The 25,525-nt window shown below is 43.9% G+C and overlaps 12 protein-coding genes across 12 annotated transcripts; 7 read left to right on the top strand and 5 right to left on the bottom strand.

Moving 5' to 3' along the window:
• Positions 1-474: 474 nt before the first annotated feature.
• V865_005724 (uncharacterized protein) lies at positions 475-2,488 on the bottom strand (the record flags this gene model as incomplete). Its single annotated transcript, XM_066229493.1, has 3 exons — positions 475-1,393; positions 1,597-1,797; positions 1,905-2,488. The coding sequence occupies 3 exons, from the start codon at positions 2,486-2,488 to the stop codon at positions 475-477; spliced, it is 1,704 nt and encodes a 567-aa protein (XP_066085590.1).
• Positions 2,489-3,788: 1,300 nt separating this feature from the next.
• V865_005723 (uncharacterized protein) lies at positions 3,789-4,469 on the top strand (the record flags this gene model as incomplete). The annotated part of the gene is made up of 3 exons (XM_066229492.1): positions 3,789-3,846; positions 3,922-4,137; positions 4,225-4,469. The coding sequence occupies 3 exons, from the start codon at positions 3,789-3,791 to the stop codon at positions 4,467-4,469; spliced, it is 519 nt and encodes a 172-aa protein (XP_066085589.1).
• A 593-nt stretch (positions 4,470-5,062) lies between these two features.
• Positions 5,063-6,622, top strand: V865_005722 (uncharacterized protein; the record flags this gene model as incomplete). Its single annotated transcript, XM_066229491.1, has 4 exons — positions 5,063-5,237; positions 5,322-6,166; positions 6,256-6,351; positions 6,428-6,622. 4 exons carry the CDS (start codon positions 5,063-5,065, stop codon positions 6,620-6,622), a joined length of 1,311 nt encoding a protein of 436 aa, XP_066085588.1.
• Positions 6,623-7,020: 398 nt separating this feature from the next.
• V865_005721 (uncharacterized protein) lies at positions 7,021-8,558 on the top strand (the record flags this gene model as incomplete). Its single annotated transcript, XM_066229490.1, has 2 exons — positions 7,021-7,270; positions 7,336-8,558. 2 exons carry the CDS (start codon positions 7,021-7,023, stop codon positions 8,556-8,558), a joined length of 1,473 nt encoding a protein of 490 aa, XP_066085587.1.
• A 464-nt stretch (positions 8,559-9,022) lies between these two features.
• V865_005720 (uncharacterized protein) lies at positions 9,023-10,274 on the bottom strand (the record flags this gene model as incomplete). The annotated part of the gene is made up of 3 exons (XM_066229489.1): positions 9,023-9,776; positions 9,921-10,033; positions 10,158-10,274. 3 exons carry the CDS (start codon positions 10,272-10,274, stop codon positions 9,023-9,025), a joined length of 984 nt encoding a protein of 327 aa, XP_066085586.1.
• Positions 10,275-10,571: 297 nt separating this feature from the next.
• Positions 10,572-12,584, top strand: V865_005719 (uncharacterized protein; the record flags this gene model as incomplete). The annotated part of the gene is made up of 6 exons (XM_066229488.1): positions 10,572-10,835; positions 11,214-11,552; positions 11,799-11,923; positions 11,999-12,206; positions 12,274-12,430; positions 12,496-12,584. 6 exons carry the CDS (start codon positions 10,572-10,574, stop codon positions 12,582-12,584), a joined length of 1,182 nt encoding a protein of 393 aa, XP_066085585.1.
• Positions 12,585-13,582: 998 nt separating this feature from the next.
• On the top strand, positions 13,583-14,607 carry V865_005718 (uncharacterized protein; the record flags this gene model as incomplete). The annotated part of the gene is made up of 4 exons (XM_066229487.1): positions 13,583-13,881; positions 13,987-14,093; positions 14,243-14,322; positions 14,470-14,607. 4 exons carry the CDS (start codon positions 13,583-13,585, stop codon positions 14,605-14,607), a joined length of 624 nt encoding a protein of 207 aa, XP_066085584.1.
• A 365-nt stretch (positions 14,608-14,972) lies between these two features.
• Positions 14,973-16,974, bottom strand: V865_005717 (uncharacterized protein; the record flags this gene model as incomplete). The annotated part of the gene is made up of 2 exons (XM_066229486.1): positions 14,973-16,701; positions 16,826-16,974. 2 exons carry the CDS (start codon positions 16,972-16,974, stop codon positions 14,973-14,975), a joined length of 1,878 nt encoding a protein of 625 aa, XP_066085583.1.
• A 1,198-nt stretch (positions 16,975-18,172) lies between these two features.
• V865_005716 (uncharacterized protein) lies at positions 18,173-19,338 on the bottom strand (the record flags this gene model as incomplete). The annotated part of the gene is made up of 7 exons (XM_066229485.1): positions 18,173-18,252; positions 18,330-18,462; positions 18,539-18,584; positions 18,652-18,795; positions 18,930-18,988; positions 19,089-19,157; positions 19,291-19,338. 7 exons carry the CDS (start codon positions 19,336-19,338, stop codon positions 18,173-18,175), a joined length of 579 nt encoding a protein of 192 aa, XP_066085582.1.
• Positions 19,339-19,667: 329 nt separating this feature from the next.
• On the bottom strand, positions 19,668-21,632 carry V865_005715 (uncharacterized protein; the record flags this gene model as incomplete). Its single annotated transcript, XM_066229484.1, has 6 exons — positions 19,668-19,793; positions 19,855-19,993; positions 20,095-20,526; positions 20,676-20,960; positions 21,036-21,236; positions 21,367-21,632. 6 exons carry the CDS (start codon positions 21,630-21,632, stop codon positions 19,668-19,670), a joined length of 1,449 nt encoding a protein of 482 aa, XP_066085581.1.
• Positions 21,633-22,097: 465 nt separating this feature from the next.
• On the top strand, positions 22,098-22,956 carry V865_005714 (uncharacterized protein; the record flags this gene model as incomplete). The annotated part of the gene is made up of 2 exons (XM_066229483.1): positions 22,098-22,240; positions 22,305-22,956. The coding sequence occupies 2 exons, from the start codon at positions 22,098-22,100 to the stop codon at positions 22,954-22,956; spliced, it is 795 nt and encodes a 264-aa protein (XP_066085580.1).
• Positions 22,957-23,513: 557 nt separating this feature from the next.
• On the top strand, positions 23,514-25,521 carry V865_005713 (uncharacterized protein; the record flags this gene model as incomplete). Its single annotated transcript, XM_066229482.1, has 4 exons — positions 23,514-24,046; positions 24,131-24,537; positions 24,621-24,915; positions 24,981-25,521. The coding sequence occupies 4 exons, from the start codon at positions 23,514-23,516 to the stop codon at positions 25,519-25,521; spliced, it is 1,776 nt and encodes a 591-aa protein (XP_066085579.1).
• Between the last annotated feature and the right edge of the window lie 4 nt (positions 25,522-25,525).

Here is a 25,525-nt window from a genome sequence, read left to right as displayed (position 1 = left end):
CTAAATCAATGTGCGAGGAGGAGTTTAAGGCATTTAGGGATTGCGTACAGGTAAATGATCATTGGCATATTCAGCTGAACTGAGCGTCATCATCCACGAGCTGTGACACATTAGCTGACATTTCGCATCGTTTTGGTCGATCTTCGCAGAAAGCATTCGGTAGGAAGTGGTAATGCTGCAATCTCGTAATCATCCTCCTCATTCCTCTTACATCTACGCCTTTGCCCTCTTCGGTCTCAAGAGATAACAATCATAGGAAATAAGATGTCACAAATCATCGTAAGACTGTATTGTTCCTAAAGGTATTTTAGCATATCAGCAAAGCGTATCAATAATCTATGTTGTATAGTATCCATGCAAAATTGATATAAAATCAAAACTGATTTAACCAAACCGAAATTCATCTAATCTATTGTGCGAAAGTCCATATAGCATATATGCAAAAACGATCATAATGATCCCAAGACCGAAAATCTATCTATCTTCATCCTTATCTTCCCATAAAGTACTCGCTCCAACTCCTCCATTTGCCCCACTCCCAACACCACCAGATCTACCAAATCTGGCCAGTTCACCCATCTTGACCGCTTCCCATTCGATCCTTATGAAAACCCACATCCACCTCCTAATCAACTCTAGGGCTTCCATCATGAATACCCCACTCTCAATCTCGCTAATAGTATGTAAATGACTACTCAATTTCAATGACCACGTAAACCTCAATACCAAGTCTATCAACGCGAAAAGGTGATATACCAATGGGTCAGGGAGAAGTAAGATCGGTCGAAGTCCAAAGGCAAATAAGGATCTTGCTGTTGATAAAGGAGGAGAGAGTGAAAGGGAGGTCGTACGAGATGAAGATTCGGGTGAGAAAGTTGGATTGGGAGTTGGACAAGGTGATCGTTGATGATTTATCGTATTGTTTCTTGAACCATTCCAGAATTTCTTGATCTTACTGATAAGACCTTCATTACTTCCTCTTCTTGATCCACTTCTCGTTCCACCTAACAGAGGACTATTGAGGATACCCAGAGCAGCTTCTTTCCTTCCTCCCTTTGGTCCTAACCACGTATCTACTTCGCACAGCGCCAATCCCCAATCCATTTCTACATCCCAGTAAAAGCTGAACATGGAGTTAACGCACACTGCTAGTAGCCAAAGTCTGAACAAACGGTGCTCTCCAAACCACCGATCGTGCATTTCGCCTAATTCTTGAACACTGATGCCCTTCTGAGTAGCAATTTCGTTGACGACTGTTTTCTGAGCGGCAGATAGGAAGATGACGGGAAAGGCGGAGAAATATTTGAGAGCGTTGGCGAGTGGTCGGGAAGACGTCCAGGAGGACTGATAGTATTCTAGCATACACTGTCGGAATCTTAGAAGGTATGGAAGACTAATGGAGTTTATGCGATTAGCTAAACTCTTATCAATATCCTTTTGTCTCATACAATACCGTGCCTCGTCTATTTCCTCAATACTAGGTCATAATTTTTATGCTTTGTGACCACCCTTCCTCTTGACTTCGCTTCACTACATTTCCTCCACACCGACCACTCTTACTCGAATCACACAGAACACGAGTAGAACCTGACTCACCTGACCATACCCAACGTGATCCATCCTGCCCAACCGCTCCTCCCTACTCTTCCGTGTGTTATCTCCCCTAACCATATCTGACAAGCTGAGATCCACATGTCGCCTAAAACCTTCGCGAAAGACGTCAAGATATCCGCTAGGATCACATCACAGAAAAATATCGGGGCATTGAGAGGTGGCAGAAGAATACGTTTCATCGCTCTGCGGACAAAATGAAGATCAGTATTCAGGCTTGACAGCTTCTACTTACTACCTTGGTGATTGTACGAGTGAAGGATGACAATTATACCAGGTATACTTTGACTCACCTTCTCAATCCTGCTCTTTCCCTTTCCCCGACTCCTCTCCAAGGAACAAACATTCCCGCCAATATCCCCACCCATAACAATCCAGGTATAACCCTCCATCTCTCCATCTCATCTTCGATTCCATTTGTCAATATCCTAAAGATAATCCAACCACTCCCACACCACGCACTATACAGTAAGAAAAGCTTATATACCGGTCCATGTAATTTATTTGAAGGTGGTCTGATAATTCGTTCAGAAGCTCTTGAACGTATAGGTGTGTCTGGTTCCAGCTCGTCATCTAACGATATCGTCTTGGGTAATGATGACGGTACAGATAATTCTATACCTCTTTCTTCTGTTTCGGGTTCATCTAGTGGTGGATCTGGATCATCCCTCAGATCTAAAATCCAACTTATATCCAGTCCTAATACATGCAATACATGTAAATTTACCGCCCAGAGAAGTTGAGCTAGACCAATCAGGAATAATACTCGAAATGGAAGGGGAAAGCTGGATGAGAATCCTGGTAATTCGAGGTGCTTGTGAGGTGAGTTCTGGGTGACGTCGGGGTTGAAGGGCGATGGAGGAGAATCGATATCCATTTTTTATGGGAGGGTTAGGGGGTATTTACGTTGGATGTTGAACGATGAATGATGAGGATGGTACCGGCTTCCAAGAGTGACCAGGTGATATAGCTATGGTTGAGGATTGACCATCGAGTATGAAGAACTGTGGTTGTACGAGTACAGCTCTAACAGTGAGCCTTGAAGTGTGGAATTGATTCTGATAATTTTGGATGTGAGAAGTGTCTTGGATAAAAAGTCGAAAGCTGAAAGTTGGAGTGAAAGAACTGGAGTAAGTAAGGTACGTGCACGCGTTAGTAGCCACCCCCAACTAGCACTACCGTGGTATTGTTTACTTGTGGCACCTGTCAATACAACACAGCAAACGCAGCCACTTTCCGGCTTCGCATATCAAATGCATGACTGCGATACCAAAGCGGCGCTGCAGCTGTACAGTATAAGTTCGTCATCTTCAACCAGAAGAGCGTCAGGGTATCGTGACGAGATGCCTTGCGATTGTCGTATTGATGGAAAGGTCAAATTCCCATTCACTATGCTGTTTTAAGCAAAGCGTTAGTAAATCTAATGTCCCAATGCCCCGCTTCGAAGATGTCAAACAATCGAGATAGAGGTAATCATTTGCACGTGAATGACTTGGACTTGCTCAAAGGCAGTATTGACGCTTTTGCGTTTGTATTAAATGCACGTGCCTCTAAATAGTGTTCAGAAGAATGTCCTTTGAAGTTAATGTTTACGCCCGAAACGAATGAAAAGCGCCACTTTGATGGATTGACAATTTCTCACACTATCATGATTATGTATATGAGACATCAAGTATTCGTAGATCCATGCTCAATACTATCATCACCGGTCATTGACACTTTGGGATGATGGACTGTCCATGTATGACATGGTCATTATAACTTGCGCCCGGAACGATGAGAGATCTCTCGTTCAGCACGAGCCCGCTTGATCAACCTCACGACTTATTGACTGACAGCTCACGAGCTGTAGCATTCCTTTAAAAGATGCGTATAAATACTCTTCCACCTCACCTCTGAATAAACCAAATGTTTCCCTCCCTATCCTTTTTGGACAATCACCGATCAACACAACTACTAACAATACAATTACCAAAATTACGAAAATGGTCAAACCCAAATGCACCTCTTCGCCTAGCGCTATCTGTCCTCCGTCTGACCTTCGTCATACTCGTATCGACAGCTGAAAAATACATCTCAGACTTTTAATTCGTCAACCTGTTATCAAGCTTCCGTTGGACGAAGATGCATTCGAGAATTGGAATTCGATTTGCGATAAATTGATTCATCATCATGAGATGGACCCACAACCCATTGAAGAGTTTAGAAGAATACTTATCAAATCTACTTCCCCTCGTAAGTTAGCGTTCATAATGATGAAAGTGGCTTTAAGCTAAGATGACGGATCTGAATATTTGAACGCTTGAACAGCTCTGGAAGCAGTCACTGCAATGTCTATCAAATCAGAATTCGAAGCTTCGTTCAAAGCCAAATTTGACGAACACATCAAACCTTTCTTGGATCGTATCGACAAATGGGATAGCTCCTTCGAGCAGATATCCAGCGATATCAAGCAGCTCACAAACCGAGTCGAGAAGATTGGGAATGATACAAGATTTGATACTCTCGAGAAGGTCGAGCAAGAAGGTGAGTATCAGAATTACAAAGCTTAGGAATTAGATGTTGTCGATGAGATACTAGATCCAGGCTGCTGACTGACAGTGCCAAACGTAGGTATCGCACTCCATCACATGAAGGAGAAAGTCCATCTCACTGCTTCGTCGGTCGATCGAATGGACAACAAGGTAGATCGATTCGATACCAAGATCGATAGATACGATACCAAAGTCGATAATCTTGAAATCAAGATCGAAGGGTTCAATAAGCAAGTACAAACTTACGATGAGAGATTGGACGAGGTCAATCAAAAGATGGAAGAATTGAAGACGGAAATCGAAAATTTGGAGAGAGACTTGTAGAAATTGCTCATTACTACCATATTATTTGTCGAAAGCTTAAACAGATTCGAGATGAAAATAGGTACATGAATAATTCTCTTATGCATCGGAAGAGAAAGGTCATTGCTTGCATTTCCGTAATGAAAGGCAGACTATAGTATGCGTGTGTCGACTGCTTGATGATTTGCTAAACTTTGCTCCCTAGACTGTTTCACTAGAAATGCTGTGCCACACTCCGTGTTTATCCATAATACTGATGGTGATGATCGATCATTTCGGTTCCCGATGAAGATGAGACATGAAATGATGGAAAGAGTGCGGTGCATGCTGATATGACTCAGTGAGTGCACTCTAGGGATCAGAGCGTCACAATGTCAACAAGTGAAAAAAGGTGTATCTTAATAGTAACCAAAGATTGTTCGTATATCCTCTTCTTGTTTCTTCTTGGAAATGTCGACTTTTTCAGTTACCGCAGTATAGCTCCATACCTTGAATCACCCGTTGAAAGCATTTGACAAGTCTATACAAACGAACAACTTCACAACATTGATCCAAATCCAATTCGTCTCTACGTCCCTGAGGAACTTCTACGAATCGATTTACCTGCATCGAGAATGGACTGGGCAGATTTGATCAACCGACAAGATTATGTCGATATTCCAATTGCTCAAGATAAGATCGACATGTGGATGGAGATCATCGACTGGTATGATAGTTTCTATCACAGTAGACCCAATCAAAGTATCACCAATTTCAGATGGGCTATCCTCCATTCTAGAGCATACACTGGTAAGTATCTCATGATCTCACGTCAGCTATCAGTCACCTATGGGGTTCAACATTGAATTTGGTACTTCAACTTATTCTCAATAGTCGACTTATCGGTGAATAAGGTGCATATCAAGGAAGAGGAAGAAGATTCGACCATCCCAAGCATGTCACAACTCAACGAACAACTTAGAGCTCTTACCGATTGTATGAACCAGTCCGAAGCGCTTCTTGAAGCTTCCATAATGGCTAAATTCAATGCTCAGCTCAACGCACTGACTGATCGAGTAGACAAGCTCGAATTATCTCTTGATGATACCACCGACCATGTCAAGCAATTTGACGATAGGTTCTCTCACCTTGAAGCTCGGATCGATAACATCATCATTGAACGAGTCAGTTTCGAACAAGACGCACTTGTCGTTACCACAACTTCCCCTATTTCCATTGACGATGGCTCAGCGAATCAACTCGATCATCCTACTTCACCCATCACTGACGAAGCCAATCACCAAGCGCAAGAGGATACGATTATCCGTGTCGATCGTCTTTCCGATAAACTTGTCCTCGTAACTTCTCAAATTGATCGACTTGACAACAAGGCAGATCGATTAGATGGTAAAGTAGACAGATACGATACCAAGGTCGACAAGCTCGAGATCAAAATTGACAAACATCAAGTGACGATCAAAAACCATGATGATAAGCTGCAAAATGCTATCGAAATGATCGATAATCTGGACGATACGGTGGACGATCTTGGGAATAAGTTGGAAGGTCATACGAGACGGACCGACGAGATTGGACAAGGGCTCAAGAAGCTTATGGATCGGATGTGTGATAGGATCAAAAAGGAGGAAGAGATAGAAGCTTCTGAGAGATCAACCAAGATTGATCATGAAGGTTTGGAAAAGGAATTTAACAATTTCGTTGAACAAGTCAGTGTTCGAGTGAGTATCGGTTTTGCGACCTTGTCTTTCTCTTTCATTCATTCAATCACCCCATAGACTTTCCTGCTGATAAGTGATGATACCCATAGGAAATGAACCGAGTTCTCCTCGAGATACAAAGCTGGGCCCACCCCGTCCCAGATCTCAAAGGAGATTACAACCCCACCAGAACTCCCAACAGCGGGGTAAGTCTACAGTAATGCCTGCCACTTTTCAGGCTCAAGTTCGAACGCTGATTGAATGGATGTTTGTTGTCAATAGAAATGGAACCTCTTCCTTCCCTCTGCGATCAAAGAGATGTCAATGGGTGATCTTGACAAATGGTTGACTTTCTACGGTATCGGAAAAGATTGTAAGGATTTTGGATTTTTGAAAGATGTGAATAAACAAGGTAAACAGGCTTTGTTATATAATTTCATTGAAGGGTCTAACAAGCCTTCGGACTTTAAGGGATAACTTTGATGAGGAAGTGACAGAATGGATAGGTTGATGTTCTATGTGGAAAGAAGTTGAGATATGGTTTATGATCCAGTGGCTACGAGGTTGTTTACGAGAAATACGAAAATATACCTTGCTGATGAATTTGATATATGCATCCACCTACAAATCAGGCTGACACTATTGTGTTGATGCGCAAGCTAAGTCCCTTTTCAACTTTTGATGGACCACGCCCTTGCCTCACCTCGACCACATGTTGACAGCACATACGCACACACACACACACCTCATGTCCAGTCAACTTTCCTTCTTTTGCCACTCATACAGTACTAGATGAATTGACATCCATTCTGACCCATCATCTCTTTCTCATCCTCCCGCCTTCCCCGCGAACCACGTCAGTTGATATATCCAGGATGTCCGGTCCCACCGATATCCCTATACCAGAAGAGGTGTACAATCTCTATCTGCGAACTTTGAAAGATGGAGATTCCATCCACCCCCTTATGGCTCGAAGAGAGGTTCACTTCCCAACGTTGATCGAAGACTGGACAACATTCTGGGACCCGTTTCTGAAGGATAAAACACTCGCCCAAATCTCTTCAACCGATGAGTTTAGAGCGCTCAACAATTTCATGCTCACGCTCTTGACAGCGATAGAGAATAGTAAGTTCGAATTTTTTCCACTCGTATAATCGTCAATCGACTGAAACATCTGCGATTCTCTTCAGTCGATAAGTATGAACCTGACCCTTTTACATCCGACGCTCCTTCCGTTGGATCGAGTCAATCCGGCAACGATACGCAATATCAACCTCCTCCTCCACCCCCACCCCCAAGAGACGCTCTGGTGGGCTGGAAAGCAAAAGGATTGGGTTCGAAGAATGTCGCACAAGGACACACCAAACCAGAAGGAACACAAATCGCTACCATCAGGAAACAACAAAAGGCTCTTGACCTCCTAGCTGCCAAGGTCAATGATCAAGATGATATCATCCGCCAACTCCAGGAAAGGGTTAGTCAACTAGAGGCTGGATCGAAGCCCATTTCATTCACTTGTCAACCTGTTTCCGCCGAGTCCTCCAAAATCGATAACGATCCTTCATCCGAGGTAACGATCGATCAAGCCAAAGATGCTCCTAAGATCTTACCTTTCTACCTGAATATTTCCACTCACTCAGTGTCCAATCCAAACGAGTTCAGTGATCAAGATGTCTTGCCGACGGAAACTGAACCTTCGCCTGACTCTTCTCGCTCTGACGAAGATTACGATGTTGTAGCAGTATCACCTAAGTCACCTTCCGGCAATAGATTACCAATCATAGAAGAACCCAAGGCTGTCGAGGGTATCCAACCTGGAGAACCAGATCCCGTCTCACCTAAAATCACAATAGGAAATGATCTTGTCGAGTCTAAATGTTCAAATCATGACAAAACCGAAGTCCCTCCTGAAGCCGCTTCTCTCGATACTTCACCTTTACCTTCAACCAAAACCGAAGTTTCATCTGTCGATGGCCCACTCACCGAATTTCAAGAAGACACCACCACGCAGCTGCTCCTTCTCAAAACCAGAATCGAGCAACTCGAAGCAGACCAACACACTGCCCGACTTGAAAACCAATTACTCAAGACCGAGATAGAAAGTGTCAAAAATTCTCAACCATTAACTCGCAAGGATAGGAAAGGATTGAAACATCTACAAGATGAGATGAACAAACTTCGCACCATTCAGAATAACGATATCAGAAATAACATCTTTTTCAAAGGATTGTTGGAGAAGCTTAACGAGAGGGTCGAAGGTATGGAGCCCGGAAAGATGGCGAGTCTCTTGAATAACTTGAATTACTTGAAGGGGAGATTAGAGGTATTGGAAGATAGGTTGAAACTTCAGGAAAGGAGGTCGGGGATTATGCAGATGATAAGATCAGGATTAGGGAGGTTTAGAAATTCGTAAGAAGGACAGGATTATGATATGGACTTGATGAGGAAAATGATAGTACTTGTTTTGGGAGGAGGATGGAAAAAGTTACAAAAATTGGAAAATTGGCGAGTTCACTAACGGTATTCCATATAACAAACAATATGAAACATAAAGGTATCAATAAGATTTAGAAGGCAAGAAGAAAGTTGATAAAGACTAGATGTTTGTAATTAGCTTGGTACCCTGATTGGCTTGACGTTGTACATAGATATTATGCATTTATGTAACTTGTAATTAATTTATCACTGTGGTCTTCTATCCCGCTCGATTCGATTCTCACCTATTCCGCGCCAGCAAGGACTTGGCTATCTACCTACTGTCAATCCTCCTTCGGTTCCGTATTTCCAGAACCACCAAAAGTGCTTTTTGCTTCCGTCGCGTTCACGTTCACCTGTTGCATGTCCTTCTTGTCCTATAACCTATGAGCCATAGCGACCTTAATTCCTCCTACCCCAGCTCACCCTCCTCTCTCGACTCGGCGGACTCCTACTCCTTCGTCGATCACCGTCCGCCTCATAATCTGGACTTCTCCTCCTTCCACCACCACCAGCACCACCGCGTATACCCAATCCAGGTCCAGACGGCGGTCCACCTCTCCAACTTCCTCCAGTCTCTCCTCTACCTCTACCACCCCTAATGGAAAGTCCAGCTCCAGCTCCTCCTCTGAAATCTTGAGGAGGAAGCGGTTGACCCCTTTGCCAATGATCTTCTTCTTTGGTATGCGGTTGATTTGGCGTGGTCTTATCCCTTCCAAATGATCCCTTTCCTTTTGGTTCTCCATTCACAGCTCCAGCTCCGTCCCTCTCCCTATCTCGATTCCCTCTAGCAGACGATGCAGGTAATTTGGGTTCAGGTACATAAAGTGATATACTCAACAAATCTCCAGTCACGAATCCATAACCATCTAAACTCTTTTCTTCTATCTTCCGTCGAGAAGATGATTGAGGTATTTCATCTAGATCTAAATCCATCTTATCCTTCTCCTTGTCCTCTCCGTTTTTCATGGTGTTGCTATTACTTTCAAATAGATCTCTTCCAGTGAATGAAGTTAGATCTTTTGATCTGTATAGACCTCTTGCAGAGGCATCGACGTATATGTGTCTGAATGAATAACGAGCTAGTGGAGATCGATAGGGCGGTGGGAATGAGGGGATGAGCGAGCGGATTAAAGATGAGGGAGTAGATGATTTCCTATCAAGTTTTAGATTGAGATCGGATATTAGTCAAAACAAAGTACTTCACATATTCATATAGATATATATATATATATATATGCGGGGTTGAGTGTGTTCAGTTCTGATTGGAGATTGAGTTGAGTTAATTCTCTTGACTTACCATCCATAAACTTGAAATTCATCTCTTAGTGGTATATTCCCCTCGTCGAATTCAACTAATGGGACATGTTTTCCTTTCGTCACGAATATACGTATAAGGAAAGGTGAGAGGTTCTACGAAGGTTTTATAAGACGATGTATCAGCTGATGAAAGGATGATATGGTTTGGTGCATCATCATGCGGAGAAGGGTATAATCTGACAGGACAAGGAACGTAAGATGAACTATTTCAACATACCTCTTCTTCAGGCGTACGACTGCTCCTCCTTATTTTATCGATCGGAGATCTACTCCTCGATCGGGTATAAGATCTACTCCTACTCCTTGATCTTGCGGGTGATGGTGATCGAGGCATGATTCGAGCTGTGTTGATGCTATAATGTCCAAGAGGAAGCGTATCTACCTGATGAACATGAACAGTTGCACTTGTACTTGCACTTGCGGTTTACTGTACGAGTGGTAGCAGTGATGCCGAACCCTCTTAAATGGGGGGTATAAATACATTTCATGTTTATTCCACTTGAATCTCATTCCATTTCATCTCACTTTCAATCCTTTCCTCCCTCTCCCCTTCTATCTCTTCCAATACTTGCCATCTACATCTGGGTCTACCATCTTCACATAGGCCTAATACATAATCATCTTCATCGAAATGTCCGAGGACCGTAAATCAAGATGGGACGATCCCTCCGCCTCCTCTTCAACTCCACCTCAAGCTAACAATGCAGACGCTTCCGACGCTGCAGCAAGAGCAGCAGCCATAGCAGCCAAGATCGCCGCATCGCTCAGACCGGGTGTGCAAGGGAACGAGCTGATGAAGCAGGAGAAGAAGGATGAAGGTGACTTCGTTAAGGATATAGAGGTTAATGATTTGAGGAATAGATATGTTTTAACGAAAGGGAGTACGCAAAAGCAGGTGAGTGTGTCTTCATAGCATTTGAAAAGAGGGGTGAAGATGGAAGAGGCCTTGCGGTCGTTTGGGGCTACATGAATGGGTGGAACGTAGGGAGTATAATGTTGTGCTGGAGATGGAGGATGGGAAGGGAACTGGAATCTGGGATGGAAATTCAGGAGCAGAGACCAGTGGATGTCGTTCAAATATGGACAGAAGCGATTTAGCACCATCAGATTCTTGTGGAGGAAAGGAAGCTGTGTCGAACAAATAGCACAATCGAAGCTCTTTGAAGAAATCAGATCGATGAAGGTCATCGAAAGAATGATGGATCAATAATCACTCAGGCCGGAACGTACCCCGTTAAAACCAATGCTAATTCAACTTAATCTTTTATTCCAGATTGAAGAAGAAACCGGTGCATCAGTAGTAACAAAAGGAGTATGGGTACCTGATCGAACCAAAATGCCTGCAGGAGAATCACCATTATACCTTCATATCGTTGCTACCTCTCAATCCATACTCGATGCGGCTGTAGGCAAAGTTCAAGAATTGATTGATCAGGAATTAGGACCTTTGATCGACCAACGTACACTCGTAGCTCGTAATAGGGCTATGGGGCTGCCTCCTCCTCCCGAAGCTGCTCCCGCAGGTAGACAGAAGTGGCCAGAGGAGAAGATGTATATTGGTTTGGAGAGTATGAGGAATTTCAATGTTAGGGCCAAGACTGTTGGACCGGGGGTGAGTGGGTTTCTGCAATGAGATATGGTGTAACTTGTTATTCTGTTTTGGGGAGGCAGCGATGGTCAACGGATTATATCGTTGATACGAGGGAATGCGGATTATTGATGCCTGTGGGCACAGGAGGCTATTGTGAGACAGCAGTGATCGAGCAGTAAAGGATCAATAAAAAAATGTTACCTACACCGAGACCGAATCCTAAGCCTTAGTATAGTATTTGGTGCTGACCACCTTGAAACTTCACAGGGTATGTTCGTAAAATACATCCAAGCGGAGACAGGTGCGAGAGTACAGATCAAAGGACAAGGATCAGGTTTCATGGAGAATGATACAGGAAGAGAATCAGATGATCCAATGCATATCAACATAGCGTGAGTAGCTTCTCGGTCACACCAATCTCTTCTGTTTGAGTGTACTGATCATATCCTTTGTGCATAATCATGCAGAGCTCCAACGCAAGAACAGATTGATCGAGCCAAGACATTATGTAACGACCTGTTAGAAGTGTTGAGACAGGAATGGATGAAAGCTAGAGATTCGATGAATAACCAACAACAACATCATGGAGGATATCAACAACAGGGATATGGAGGGTATGCACCTACACCAGGTGGACAAGGGCAAGGTCAAGATGCCTATGCTGCTTATTACGCTGTGAGTGAAGTTTTCGTTTCCTTGAGCACTTGGGTACCATCTGCTGATGCTTCCATATGATGTGTAGCAACAAAATGGTCAAAATGGAACACCATCTTCCCAACCTTCTGCCACTCCCGCTGGAGCAGCAGCTGGAGGAGCGACCCCAGCAGAAGGTACGGATGCTTGGGCCCAGTATGCTGCGTATTGGGCTGCGTATGGGTACGATGTCAATGATCCTCAATGTGAGTCTATCTGGGTTCAACGAAAGCAAGAATGTTTCGTGAGCTGATGAGCCGATGTGATGTAGTCCAAGCTTGGCAAGCTTCTCAGTACGGTCAACAAGGGCAGGGTGCGGGTCAGGCTCCTCAAGCTGGAGCTGCTACTCCTGTGCCATAAGTGGGGGTGTAGGAAGGTATAAATATGGCTTTTGAACTTTGATAGTGATTTATGTACGATTTCACGTTATCATATGCATGTTATACCATGTTCGTGTGCATTCCAATCCCAATCGTCCCGAGACCTAAGTAACGTTCCTAAGGATATAGATTTACATCCGAGGTCATCTGAAATATCGTCATTCACCATATTTCCCAAAATCACAAAATCACTCAAGACCAGCATCCGTTCAACAATCGAGAAAAAAAAAGGTTATAAGCTAGTAAGATACATGTTATATACATATATGTGTGTGATGTGCAGTCGGATCTCCAATCTCTTCCATCCCTAAACAGTACGACGGAAGAGTCAAACCACCAAATAACCGAAGTCATTCAATGATTCGTAGGAAACCCAAGCACGACCTTATGGTACCTCGGTATAGCATCCATTACTATCACTGGACTCGTTGATTCTCATCTGAAGCAGATAGCAAACAGATGAGATGGGAGAACAGTGTACACAATCGGATGCGGCATGTGGGAAGAAGGGGAGTAATGGTTTGTATCAAAAAAAATGTGCGATCAATTGAGAGGTTGAGTATGGGAGTTGCAGTGTTGCATGCTACATGAACTAATGTCAGTGATGGTGAGGTTGTTATAAATGGGCATGTAGATGAGAGATATAGAGGAGAGAGACGATGAAAGTTAACTTGAACCTTCATCGCTGTTCATCTTGATTTTTGAGTTTTTCGGTATCGAGCGGAATGACGTGGATATATTCGATTTCTCTCTGGCTCTCTGGTGATAAGCTTCAGCGGCTCTGACCAGGTGGAGTCTCCACAGTCCCACTCATCTTCAAGCATGATGAATGTCTATAAATCGAAATCTCGAAGTCTCAAGATTGTAGCATACTGTATCTGGAGCATTGCAATCATATTCATCACAGCCAGACATTCATAGAGATCGGCTCATAAGATTACTCTTCAAAGAGACACCGGAAACAAGAGCTCATCGACAATGGCATTCCCTACTTTACGGCTCCTGCCTTCCCTCTCCCGACCCATCTCCATAACCTCGAATCGAAGCTTACGCTTCCTTCCCATCCGACAGTTCTCTTCCACTCCCAAATACTGCAATGCAAACCTACCATCATCCAAAGATCCTTCTCATCCATATCTTCACTATCATCCAAACTTTACACATCTCACTCTATCATTTTTGCCTGATCCACCTGTCAAGAGATCAAAGACGATATTGGGTTATTTACCTTTAGGTGATGCTACGTTGGATGATTTTAGGGAAGAACCTGGTTTCTTGTAAGTCCGATATCAGATATTTGATTACAGCTTCAAGGGAGCGTACTCTTTTATCTGTAATTCAGGGAAATCGGTATCGCTGATGTACTGTTTGATGATTTGCAGAGATACTTTACATTCTGCTATTCAATCTGGCTTGGAGTTAGGTAAATCAGATTCGATAAAGTATGAAGCTGAGAGTAGACCTACGGATGGATGGATACATGTTACAGGTGAGTATATCTACACTGGTCAGATATAGGCTTGATTACGTTCAAAGGAAATAGAACCAATGATATGTGACAAAACCGTATCAACCCGAAGGGTACCGTCTGATGTGAACTGGAGAGCTGATCTCATCGTATATATGATTCTCTCATAGACGAAAGAGCTATACCGCCTGTGGGGAGGATAGGCGAGACTGAAGATTTGATAGGATCTGTATATGTTCAAGATGGTAAAGTGAGTTTTGTGTTTTAATTATTTCCCAATCTGCTTCATTTGCTTCATTATGAACATTCCTCTTCTGTTCAGAGCAAAGCCAATCGATCTTCGTTGACAGTGACACATCATTGACGATCTGCTTCTCTTCTTGATCAACACTACTAGATAATAGCCTCGACGTACTCGCCTCTACCTACATATCGAATTATCACCCCCAACGGCGTATTGACATTACCTAAAGGGTTGGATGAACATCTGATAGATGTGTTGAAGAGGATAGATAAGGAAGAGAAGGGAAATTGACCCTTTGGTACATCTAGAATTGGATTAGATGAATGTTCTATCATATCGCAATCGCAATCGCAAACAGAGGAAAGATCAAGTCATGATTTACTAAATCTGAATGTCTTCATCATCATCATCAGTGTATGCATGAGTATCACTCGTCATCAAGAAGAATCAAGAAAAGCTTACTGGCTAAATAACCCTATAAGAATATAATACATAAAAATAGAAATAAAGATATGATATAATGTACGATTCACATATTCTGATCAAGATGTCAATGAGGGTGATTCAGATGTACAGGGAGAAGAATTCATGTAACAAAGTTCAAGGTAATCGATAAATCTTCATTGGCTCAATCAATAAACCTAATTTCCCTACTGCTACTCCTGTATGATAGGCGGATCAGGCATTAACTTATAACTTCTTCTCCTACCCCCGTCTCCATTCCCACTCCCATTCCCATTTCCACTCTCATTCATATTATTTTCTTTAGTATTTTTAAGATCTTTCAAACTACCTTGTCTTGCCAATTCCGTTCTCAACTCCGGACCAAGCGATGGAACAGGTTTACGTCTACTACTCGTTGATCTACTCAGCCCCCCTCCGGAAGGTGGCGTAGTATTGTTCCCTGAGCCTGACGAGGGTATATCTAAAGTATTGGGATCAGGCGATGTGTTACTAGCACTGGGCGATCCAAGGCCTGATAATGAAGCTCTCTTCTTCCCAGGTTCAGATCTTGATTGGCCCGCGGTTGCTGTAACCGGAGGACTAGCCTTGGGTTGTTGGTGGTATGGTAATGAGCTTTGAGATGTAAATGAATTCGCCGATTTCAATCCCGCCCCTGATCCTGATCCAGTGATACCTAATCCGACTACACCTGGTCTAGGCGATTCCTCCTGAGACGATCGTCTAACATTAGCCAGTATAACAGGTTGAGGTGGTATTATTCCTACCCCTGAACTATCCCTAGGGTACCCTAATTTCCTAACTTCATCGTTGGAGTAGATAGGTGACATGGTAGGTATCTCACCTAACGTCGGTGTCGTAAATGGATCAGATCGTCTTCTATCGCTCCCACCGTCAACCGACGACGTGGTGTTGTGAGAAGTTGCCGTGGTAGGAGTGACAACAGGTAATGGTAAAGGAAGATCTTCTACACCATCTTGTTCTAACGAATTCAAGGATCCCCTCTTCTCTTCTGATCTAAAGGAATCGTCCGCTCTAGCATGAACAGGAGTCATGGCTATTGGATTCTTATGATTGAGATCGGATGATGGTGCCGTAGTATCTGATGGCATCTTATGATGGTAATTCTTGGGACCACCAAATTTGATGAATCCACCTTCTTCAGAATGACCACTCCTGGCATTGCCGTTTCTATTCCGTTCGCTCCTCTTCTTTCTCCTATAACACATGAAAAGCAATACCAAACCCACCAAACCAACCATTACACCAATGACTATACCCGCAATTGCACCTCCTCCCAAGCTGCCCTTCTCACTTGAAGCATTGCCTTCTTCACTTGATCCTGAAGCTGCACCGGTGCCATTGCCACTTGTCGTTGTAGGTATCGAGGTGACTTTTTGGGTAGGTACGCCATTGTTGTTAGTCGCTGTACCAGTTGCAGAAGCTGATAGACTTTGGAAAGCTGACAAACAAGCTGTATCGTCACTTTCCACAACTGAGAAGACATTACTTTTATTGGTAGTTTGTCGATCATCATCCACCACTCCTAAAATGTAATAACGACCTTCGGGTAATCTAACAGGATTGAAACCCCATCCGTGATTTGCATATTGAGTGACCAAAGTGATGTTCAGGTCGAGTATCGTACGTTCATTCATACTTCGCTTGTTGGGTGCGACAGAGGCAGCAGCACTACTAAGGGTTGTTGAGGTGGATGTGGGACGAGGTGAGGAGGGGAGAGCTACCTGAGTTGAGATAGCGGCTGTCGATGCGACCCGGGAGGTTTGGGATGTTATGGTAGCAGTTGCAGCTGCAGCGGAGGTGGTAGAAGCAGAAGGAATGGATTGGTCGATACCTTCGTTGATAGCATAAAGGGTGATGTTGACTTTGGAAGGGTCTTCGTTGTAGACATTCCATAGGATGCTAGGAAGGATATAATGTCAGTTTTCGCATATAAGTTTTGAGCACGAAGATCATCTCATTCTAAACGACTTCTTCTGCTTCATTCCCATACACAGCACCCATTTGACAAGGCAGATGCACTCACAGTCCGGTACTGCAAGCAGTCATAGTAGGTACATTCCCAAAGACCAACGATGGTGTTCCCGTATACACGGTCGTCGATGCGGATGCCGCTACACTCTTGGAGACTGTTGTAGATTGGGCGAGAACGTGGAGGGGAAGATGTAACCACATGAGGTACGGTATGGATAAGACCACAGCCCTTAACAGAGTCGACACTGACATCTTGAGGATATATCTTCTGGTGTGTCAGATCGATAGGCGGTTGCTCGGTCAGAAGATGTCCAGGCTCGACGTGCTGTATATTCTGAGCTTGAAAAGCGGGAAGGAATGACGATGTGATCTAAGGAAGTGTTGAGGTGTAGTATAGATGATACAGTTGGAGATATCTGGCCAGATAGTGAATGATGAGTAGGAGTACAAAGGATAAAGGATAGTTGACTGTTGGAGTGAGATGAATGTGGATGCGTCGAATTGTCGTGTAGGGAGTGAGGCTGTGTACCATATCCCATCCATATGCAATTTAGCATAATATCTCGAGATGCGACTTGATAAGAATGGGAATCGCTTACAATGCTACAGGGGATATCGGATCCTCTCACACCGGGTGATCAGATTGATGTTGAGGGGATGACCAGCAGATAGGAGCAGGAGTAGGGATGGATGTATTGATGAGAAAGAGGTTGAAGTGATTACGATCGTCTAGGTATAAGTAGCTGATAGACGATCCAATGGCAGATGGGTAGTATACTCGTGCAGTGATCCAAGCGCAGGTCGTGCTGATATTCTTGAATTGGTGTGCGTGTGTTGTATGTAGCCTTTGATCAAAGAGGTTAAAACGATTATACGTTGATCTGAAACACCGAGTACACAAAGTCCCTAGCTTGCGAAAATTACAAGACGATTTATGTTGACATATGTATATCTATAAAAGTGAAGAGCAAGTAGGTCAAGGATCAAAATCCAATCTACTGTTCATGACAGTTCATCTCTCGTTTGCACCACATCCGTCACTGACGAGGCGATGACAAGCAGGAACATGGACATGGACATGAGAAAAAGTTCGAGACAAGAGACCAGAGCCAAGAGGAACATTAGTCGAACAAAGAAACAGAGGTGCCCCGTAAATGCCATTCAATTTTTTAGGGTTGTCATACTTCGATTAGCGTATTTCCGAAACATTCTGGACAACAAACCCTGGAAATGACAAGAAGAAGGGTGTTTGTGACCTGGTTCGGAGGCTCACTGCTACCAATTATACTCATAGCTATTCCATGGTATGGATAATGCAATACATGAATTGTGAGGAGGAACATTACAATACAACAGGTGATTTGAGCGACGAAGTGTAAAAATGAGATCGAGGGAAGTTTCACCTCCCGCCCTTTTTACCGCCATTACTATCATACCAATTCCTAGTCATCTTCCCCGATTCCTGTCCTATCGCAAATACTATCACACCACTGACATCAGCTACCATTCTGTCTTGCCCCAAGAGACATGATATAGCTGAACACCTTTACACTCACATTCACGCTCATCACCTTCCATACCATCTCTGAACGTCTCAGTAGTACTAGTCGAACTTTCGGGCAAAGTATGATCGGCAGACGCGTGATGGGCAGAGAGATCCTGCAAGGCTGGCAAGCGATTGATGAATGCCTATTTCACATATCCCATCATTATATCAGCTATACATCTAAGATTCGATAAAGGCAACGGTAGACGTGTGACATACCTTGAGCAACGTATTGAGTAAATCCGCTTGAGGTTCATCATCGAGTCTGGACAGATCATCCCGCTTAGCTAGCAATCCATCAGACCGAGCAATCGCTCTGGTCGAAAACTTACACATCGGCGATCCTCCTTCCCCATCTATACCACCACCCATTCCCACCTACTAGATTCGACAACTTCACACTTTGCGCAGAAGCGTTCAAGGCGGCTTTCACTCGATTGGAATAAGGTGGAGGAAGGGGGAAAGTGGTAAATTCGCTATTGATGAGCAATATGTTCATTAGTCATTGTTTTCATGTACCAAATTAGGATTTAGATAGATGAATGAAACGTTAGAAAGGGAATGATCATTGTCATTCGAAGGAAGGCGTAGTAATGCAGATGTCACTCACTTTAAACTTAATGTCTGGGCTAACCAGAATGGTAATTCCACTTTTGAATGTTGATGTATCTGCATGATCACCGATGAAAAGTCGAGATAATCAGCTCACCGATCAAATAGGATATAAAGAACGAAGTCCGTCTTCTCTGTATGGGAAGTGTAGACTCACATTATTTTCTGTTCCTCCCTCCAGATAACCCAAACCTTCCACATCCAAAGTGAATGAGCATGAAAGTTTCTATATTTACGATAGACATAGAATGGAACCCAAAGATTGGTCAGCTTGATGATGACTGATTCTCTCACTTTCACGACACCTCCGTATCGATGTTGGTAGGAGGAGGAAGAAGTCCAGAACACCACCAACTCACATGATTTTCAGCTAATATCGAGTTCAAGGAATAATAATCGTCGTCCATCGTTTCTCGTATGCTCCTTCGACTGAGCTGCCAGCGTATTCTTTGGGATGTACGGAATAGCTACGGCAACGCAAAGAGATGAACGATGAAATGCGAGATTGAATAAAGTGAAATCAATGTTGTCTTTTGGCATGTCACTGCGACGCGTCAAAACGTAACGCGTTTTGATTTCATCGTCATAACGTGCAGCAAGTGATCATATCCCTATAAACTGGTTTGTATTCATGCATAGATGGTCAAGTCATAATCTCCATTCATACATCCTCAGACATGCTAATATGCATGCATGTATCTTTTCGGTGTACTCTGTCTACTGTATGATCACCAGTCTACTTCTTCTCAATACTATAATTCACCCTCCTTAATCCCATACCAAGTAAGAACAAACTACCAACCAACGAGGCGATCGTCAATGGTTTTTGCAGTTGGGCAGATAACGGATAATGGTATGTTACCTAGATCAAATTAGATCAGATCAGCTATGAACACTACCAAAGAAAGGATACTGATACTCACATATACGTTCTGGGCGTGGTTCTCAGTTAATTGAGCTTTCTTAAGCGTGATGGCATATCTACCTGTAGTATCTAGGTATGTTTTATGTATGGAATGTTCGATTGTATCAACCGCAAACGGTGTATATACTTGAACATCACTAAAAGTAAACATCAACCACCACAATCAGTACCGTACCGTACCATTACCGTAAGATACTCATAAATCATAGGTCTATCTAATATGTCAGAAACAACTCACCTAGCACCTTCAGGTAAGATAACTTTCAATTCCGCATTATCAACCACAACATCTTTCAACCCCGTCAAGAACGGTACAGCTAAAACTTTTCTATTCTTCTCAGAGTCGGTTTTCAGCACATCTCCAAGTGGTATATCATATCCAACTGTAAAACTATAATTCCATCCTCCCAAGATAGGATATCTAGGTTTCAGTTCTAAATTACCTTCGACGATCCTAGGTGATGTTCTGACTTTCTTGTTCTTCTGGACTGTGGCCGGGGTGGAACCTTGTCTGAAATGTGATGTGGATACGTTGCCGATGTAATCATAATAATATGGTGAATGGGCTGTTGGAGGTAATTTCATAGTGAAACCGGTTAGGATCTGAGCGGGGACTGAAGCGTGGAATTTGGATTGTTGGTGAGCCAATCGTGAGAAGTGACCTTTGAGTCTGCGAGAGAGCGGGTTAAGAACGCCATCTGTCAGTCTTTCTCCTTTTCGCCAGATAAGTTTGAGACGTCCAGTGAGACTCTAACTACATTGCCAGTAATATGCGTAGTAGGTATATATCGAATTGATGCTAAAGTAGACTTCACTCACTTAGGTCCCTCATTCACCAACTCAATATAATCCTGTATATTCAAGTTCGCTCCCCAATGACTCACTTCCGCCGACCTCTGTAAATTCCTAATACCAATCACCGGATCTTTAGTCTCGTAATGGACGGAGAAAGCTTTCTGCTCTGCGATCTTGGTGGTACCGAGAGTAGGTGGTAGAGAGTGGAAAGGACCGAGAGTCAAAGTACCACCGGACTTGGTTATAGTGTTATCTCGTGTGTACGTTTCGGGAACGGATGAATATGATAAGATAGATGGGTGAGGGGCTCTATGTATTTCAATAGAATGAACCGCAGTTAGAATATGTAGATGAATTTGTTTGATTTGGAAAAAGCCGACATACCTAATTTTTACCCTCTCCACATCGGTAGGATACCAACTATCCACATAGGTTGAATTGGTGTTCCATACGAGGTATTGGGGATCTCGCTGTTCGATCTCGGCAGGTAGAGGTGTGGAAGTATGAGCGAGAACCTGAGTGAGGGATAGGGTGATGACTTCGTCTTTCTTGGTTTTACCCAATTGAACAGCTACCGTGGGTGGGCTAGAAAGTTACAAAAACGCTATATCAGCTCTCGCCCTGATAGTATTGTATAACCACATCTCTGACAAAATTCATCCCAAGAGTGATTGGGGCTTGAACATTCCGCAGCCAGACCTGCTCTTTCACTCACCTCTCATCCAACAACCTCCCTTCCAACTTCTTTCCACCCAAGCTCACTTCCCACCAAGCAGGCTCAACATCGTTCTCCCCAGCGAGTGCCAAGTGATATTCCCCCGGAGAGTTATCCAATGGCTTGATGTTATACTGAGTGGTTATCTGCGTAGTCAATCCACCTAATTCTATCGTTCTGGCTATAGCGGTGTTTATATATGTCTGAGGGACGTTGATTGCTATTGCCAATGGTAGGAGGGTAGTGAGAGCAAGAGCGGACCACATCTTGTCGAGTGGATTCCCCTTGTGGTATCAATCGCTATGTTGATCTATTGTGAGTTGTTGTCACAGAGTTAACCTAACACTGGTCGTATATGGGTAGATGCCATTCCAGCACGACGTAACGGACGATGGTCCTCCACTTCACGAGATATTCCTTATTTCGGTTACCCACACAACTCACCCGCTTTTCTCTTCTCGAATATCCTGTGGCATTGTGCAAATGTACGACTCTACTCGAACCTAAACATACAAGAGTGAAGACCGAGAGATGACAACTGGTAATGCATCGATTCAACCATAAAGTCGTAATCCTCTTGTGAACTTTAATCATGGAAAAGCAGCCAACAAGTGCGCGGAAAGCACGACCATTTACGATGGAAGGTATAAAAAGGGTACATGGGATATACATGCATTGTACATTCTGTTCATATACACATACACACACAAAACAGGCGTATATATTTCAAGATGATGGGAATCACATTTTATAATGACTTTGGACCCTTCCTTGGATTATCGTTATCGAAATTATCAATTGACAGGATACCTTTTATTCCGAGAAAACCAAGTGCCACTCGGCCCGTCACGGTCAAGAGTATTGATTTGGAAGAGTAAGTACAAGTAAACGACAAAGAGGATTCGGTGATGGCGTGTTAATGCTTACTTTCGCTCTAGACCTCGATCGAAACCCCAATACGATTCATACCGACCCGAATCCATTGTCAACGATTCTATCCCAACCGATACGTATTTCAACAACATTGAAGATTCATCTCTAGTGGCAATTTGGCAAAGTCTAACTCCAGAGGAGAAAATGGCTCAATTCGCCTATGAAGGATCTACACATCCTTATTTCACTTCATTCGTACCTTCTTCCATAGCCAGTACCGGTACCAGACCCAACACTAGAAGCGACCCTAGGCAATCTGAAGATCATACGAATTTGGATTCCGGTAATACCACTCCAGCTTCATCAAGTGGTATCTCATCTGCGTCATCCTCATCAACATTATGTACACCCGATACTTCACCTACTTCCACTCCACATCCAACGGGATCAGGACGAATGAACGCTCTCTTCGATGATAACGACGTGGATATAGAAAAGATGATATCGTCACTCACATCCGATCTTCATATCACGCAAATTCAACGAAGTACGATGGCCGATACCGTCAAGAATTATCGAAGACATGGCGAGTTGACGCTGTGGGTGGATAGAGAGGGTCAAGAGAGGGGGGTGAAGTTGATTTTGGAAGGGGGGAGGAGAAGATGGGCAATTTGGAAGGAAGTGTTGATTGAAAGAAATGGCAGGGTTACAACCTGACCCTTCGACTGCGCCTGCTTACTGTTCATGAACGTTTTATAACCTATGCTTTTGGTTTGTCTGTAGCTATCATTATTGTTATAATCATACGACTCATATCTCGTTGTCATACATCACTGATTGTACGTGTTCCTTGTCCAGATATAATGAAGAGACTTGCTGCAATCGATATAATCTCACGGCCTTCAGATACGCTTCAGGTGGAATGTGACATCCAATGACGATCCTTTCTAATGCTACATCCTTTTGCTCCGATGACTACTATACATACTTGCAAGACCATAGCTACGTCCTTTGTGTACACTACTCCATGGTGAACTTTCCGTTTTGCTGACAACCCGAGGTAAGTAAACAAGAGCCACCTTTTCATTGATATCTGGCGAGCAAACATCACTTCACTGTTTTGTTGTCTGAACTACACAAAGAAGTCCACAGAGAATCATACTGTAAAAAGACGAAAACATCCTCACGCCCACATCGACTACACTGCGAACAGGTTTGAACGATACTTTGTCGCCCGCTCATACGATACGAGTTGTGATTGACTTCGTATCAAAATGGCATACTCTGGAGGTCATGGAATCAATCCCTCAGCTTTCGCTTCCAGCTCGTCAGACATTATACCCTATGCCCCAGGGAGGTACTATCAGCCAGGACATATCATAGGCGAGGAGGAGGACCCACCTGCCTCCGCTGCCCCATCATCATCTACAAACGGGAAGACCAGACAAAAACCTCACTCTTTCGAAAACATCAACGATCCATTGAGTGGTACTGAAGAGCAAGAACAAGAACGTAGTTGTAGAAATCCTTGGGAAGAGGGATTCAGAAGTGCACGGGAGACGCTGTCTCGTATATTCTCAAGTAAGAGCAATGAGTCAGGTACGGATACTAGGCGTGGATCTTCCATACCTCCCAGCCCGACCGTTGAGGATTACCCAGAAGAAACCAACAATACCAATGACACTCGGGGACCATCTTCGAATTTCGATTCTAGCCGAGCAGGGACAACGAACGATAGACATACCAGAGAAGAGGAGCCTGCAAGAGGTCGATCAAACCAAAGGGGTGCTGAACAACCTCGTCCAGGGTAAGTACAACACCTTCCCCAGATTGAATACAGTTAATGCAAAATCTCGCTGATTCATTTCGACGTTCCAAGGTACTGTGACAGATTCAATTCTACCGAAAGTACCAATCGCTTTCCTCGTCAACCTTCACCTGAAAAGCCAAAACAAAAAAGATCAGCCACTCCTTTCACCAAGAATATCCTTTCAAGTTCCGAGTCTGAGTCTGACTCTGAGTCGAATGACGAAATGCCTTCGAACGATACATCGAGACACAATTATATGAGCGGGGCAAATGGACCAGGAGATACAAGAGATAACAAATTTCAAGATTTCTTCTCTCGTTGGAAATCCTCTTACAACCAGCCTCATTCTCAGCCTCAGACGCGAGGTGATACGTATTATCCTCAAATGTCGACTGACCAAAGTATATCACCTTTCATGGAAAGAATTAGGAATAGGCTGAAGAAGAGAAGCCGTGGAGATAAATCTACTGGGCAAAGTACGAATGTCTGTGAGTCTTTGGGTCGGCCTACAAGTCACCATTGAAGGGTATGTTGTATCACCCTGAGCGATAGCTAAGTTGCTTTCTTTTAGTCGGAAGCGCAAATAGCTCCCGATACCCTCACTACGGACGGCATCCCATGTCTTCTATGCATCCATCCATGGGATATATGGGTCAGCCCCCACCTCCTTGGACGGGCCCTTTCATGGACCAATCTTATGGAAGTTGTGGCGAGCCACCAATGATGGATCCGAGTACGATGGGTATGGCCCCAAGTATGATGGGAATGTATCCAAGTATGACGGGGACCAACCCAAGTATGATGAGTTATGAGAGTGCCTTTTCTGGCTGGGGTCCTTCTCCACCGACGTACAATCAAAGTATCGGGTGAGTACTACTAGGATCAGCGCACACCTCAAATTCAATCATCTGACCTTCTTCGTGTCACTTAGATCACACCCAGGGTTCTTCCCAGCAGGTCCAGAGCCAATCAATAATCGTCTCAGTAGACTGACTGCAGCTCGAGTAGCTATAGAGGCCAAAGCGGCAGCGGCAGCAGCAGCATCAGCGGCAACTTCTACACCCACGGCGTCTACAGCAGCATCTAACACCCCTACTAATTTATCACAGCTGTTGGGTAGCTCAGGACCCTCTCATCCCCTAGCTAGTCAGCTGAGCTCTCTGGGCGGTCAGTCAAACGCGACCGATCCAAACTCGCGTTGGCCCGAACCACGTATCGCAAGTTTTCAAGGTCGAAGAATTGAGATACCACCATTTCGAACTCTTGATGAAGCGATCTCAGCACAGATGTCGGAATCACAATTTGGCCCTTCGTTCGGAAGTACCCAGCAATCCGATCTGAACTCCCGATCGATGCAGGATCGTATGGTCACATTGCAGACGGGTACGGGTCAATCATTCCGGGTTCCTGTACCTGCTGGAAGATCTGTCAATGAAGTGGTCGACTTGCTACGGAGGAGTGGTCAACTGTAAGGTG

This window comes from Kwoniella europaea, chromosome 1, assembly GCF_036810445.1.
Source record: "Kwoniella europaea PYCC6329 chromosome 1, complete sequence".
Lineage (NCBI taxonomy): Eukaryota > Fungi > Basidiomycota > Tremellomycetes > Tremellales > Cryptococcaceae > Kwoniella > Kwoniella europaea.
Note: the sequence above shows the minus strand (reverse complement) of the source record. Positions and strands in the feature narration are given on the sequence as shown.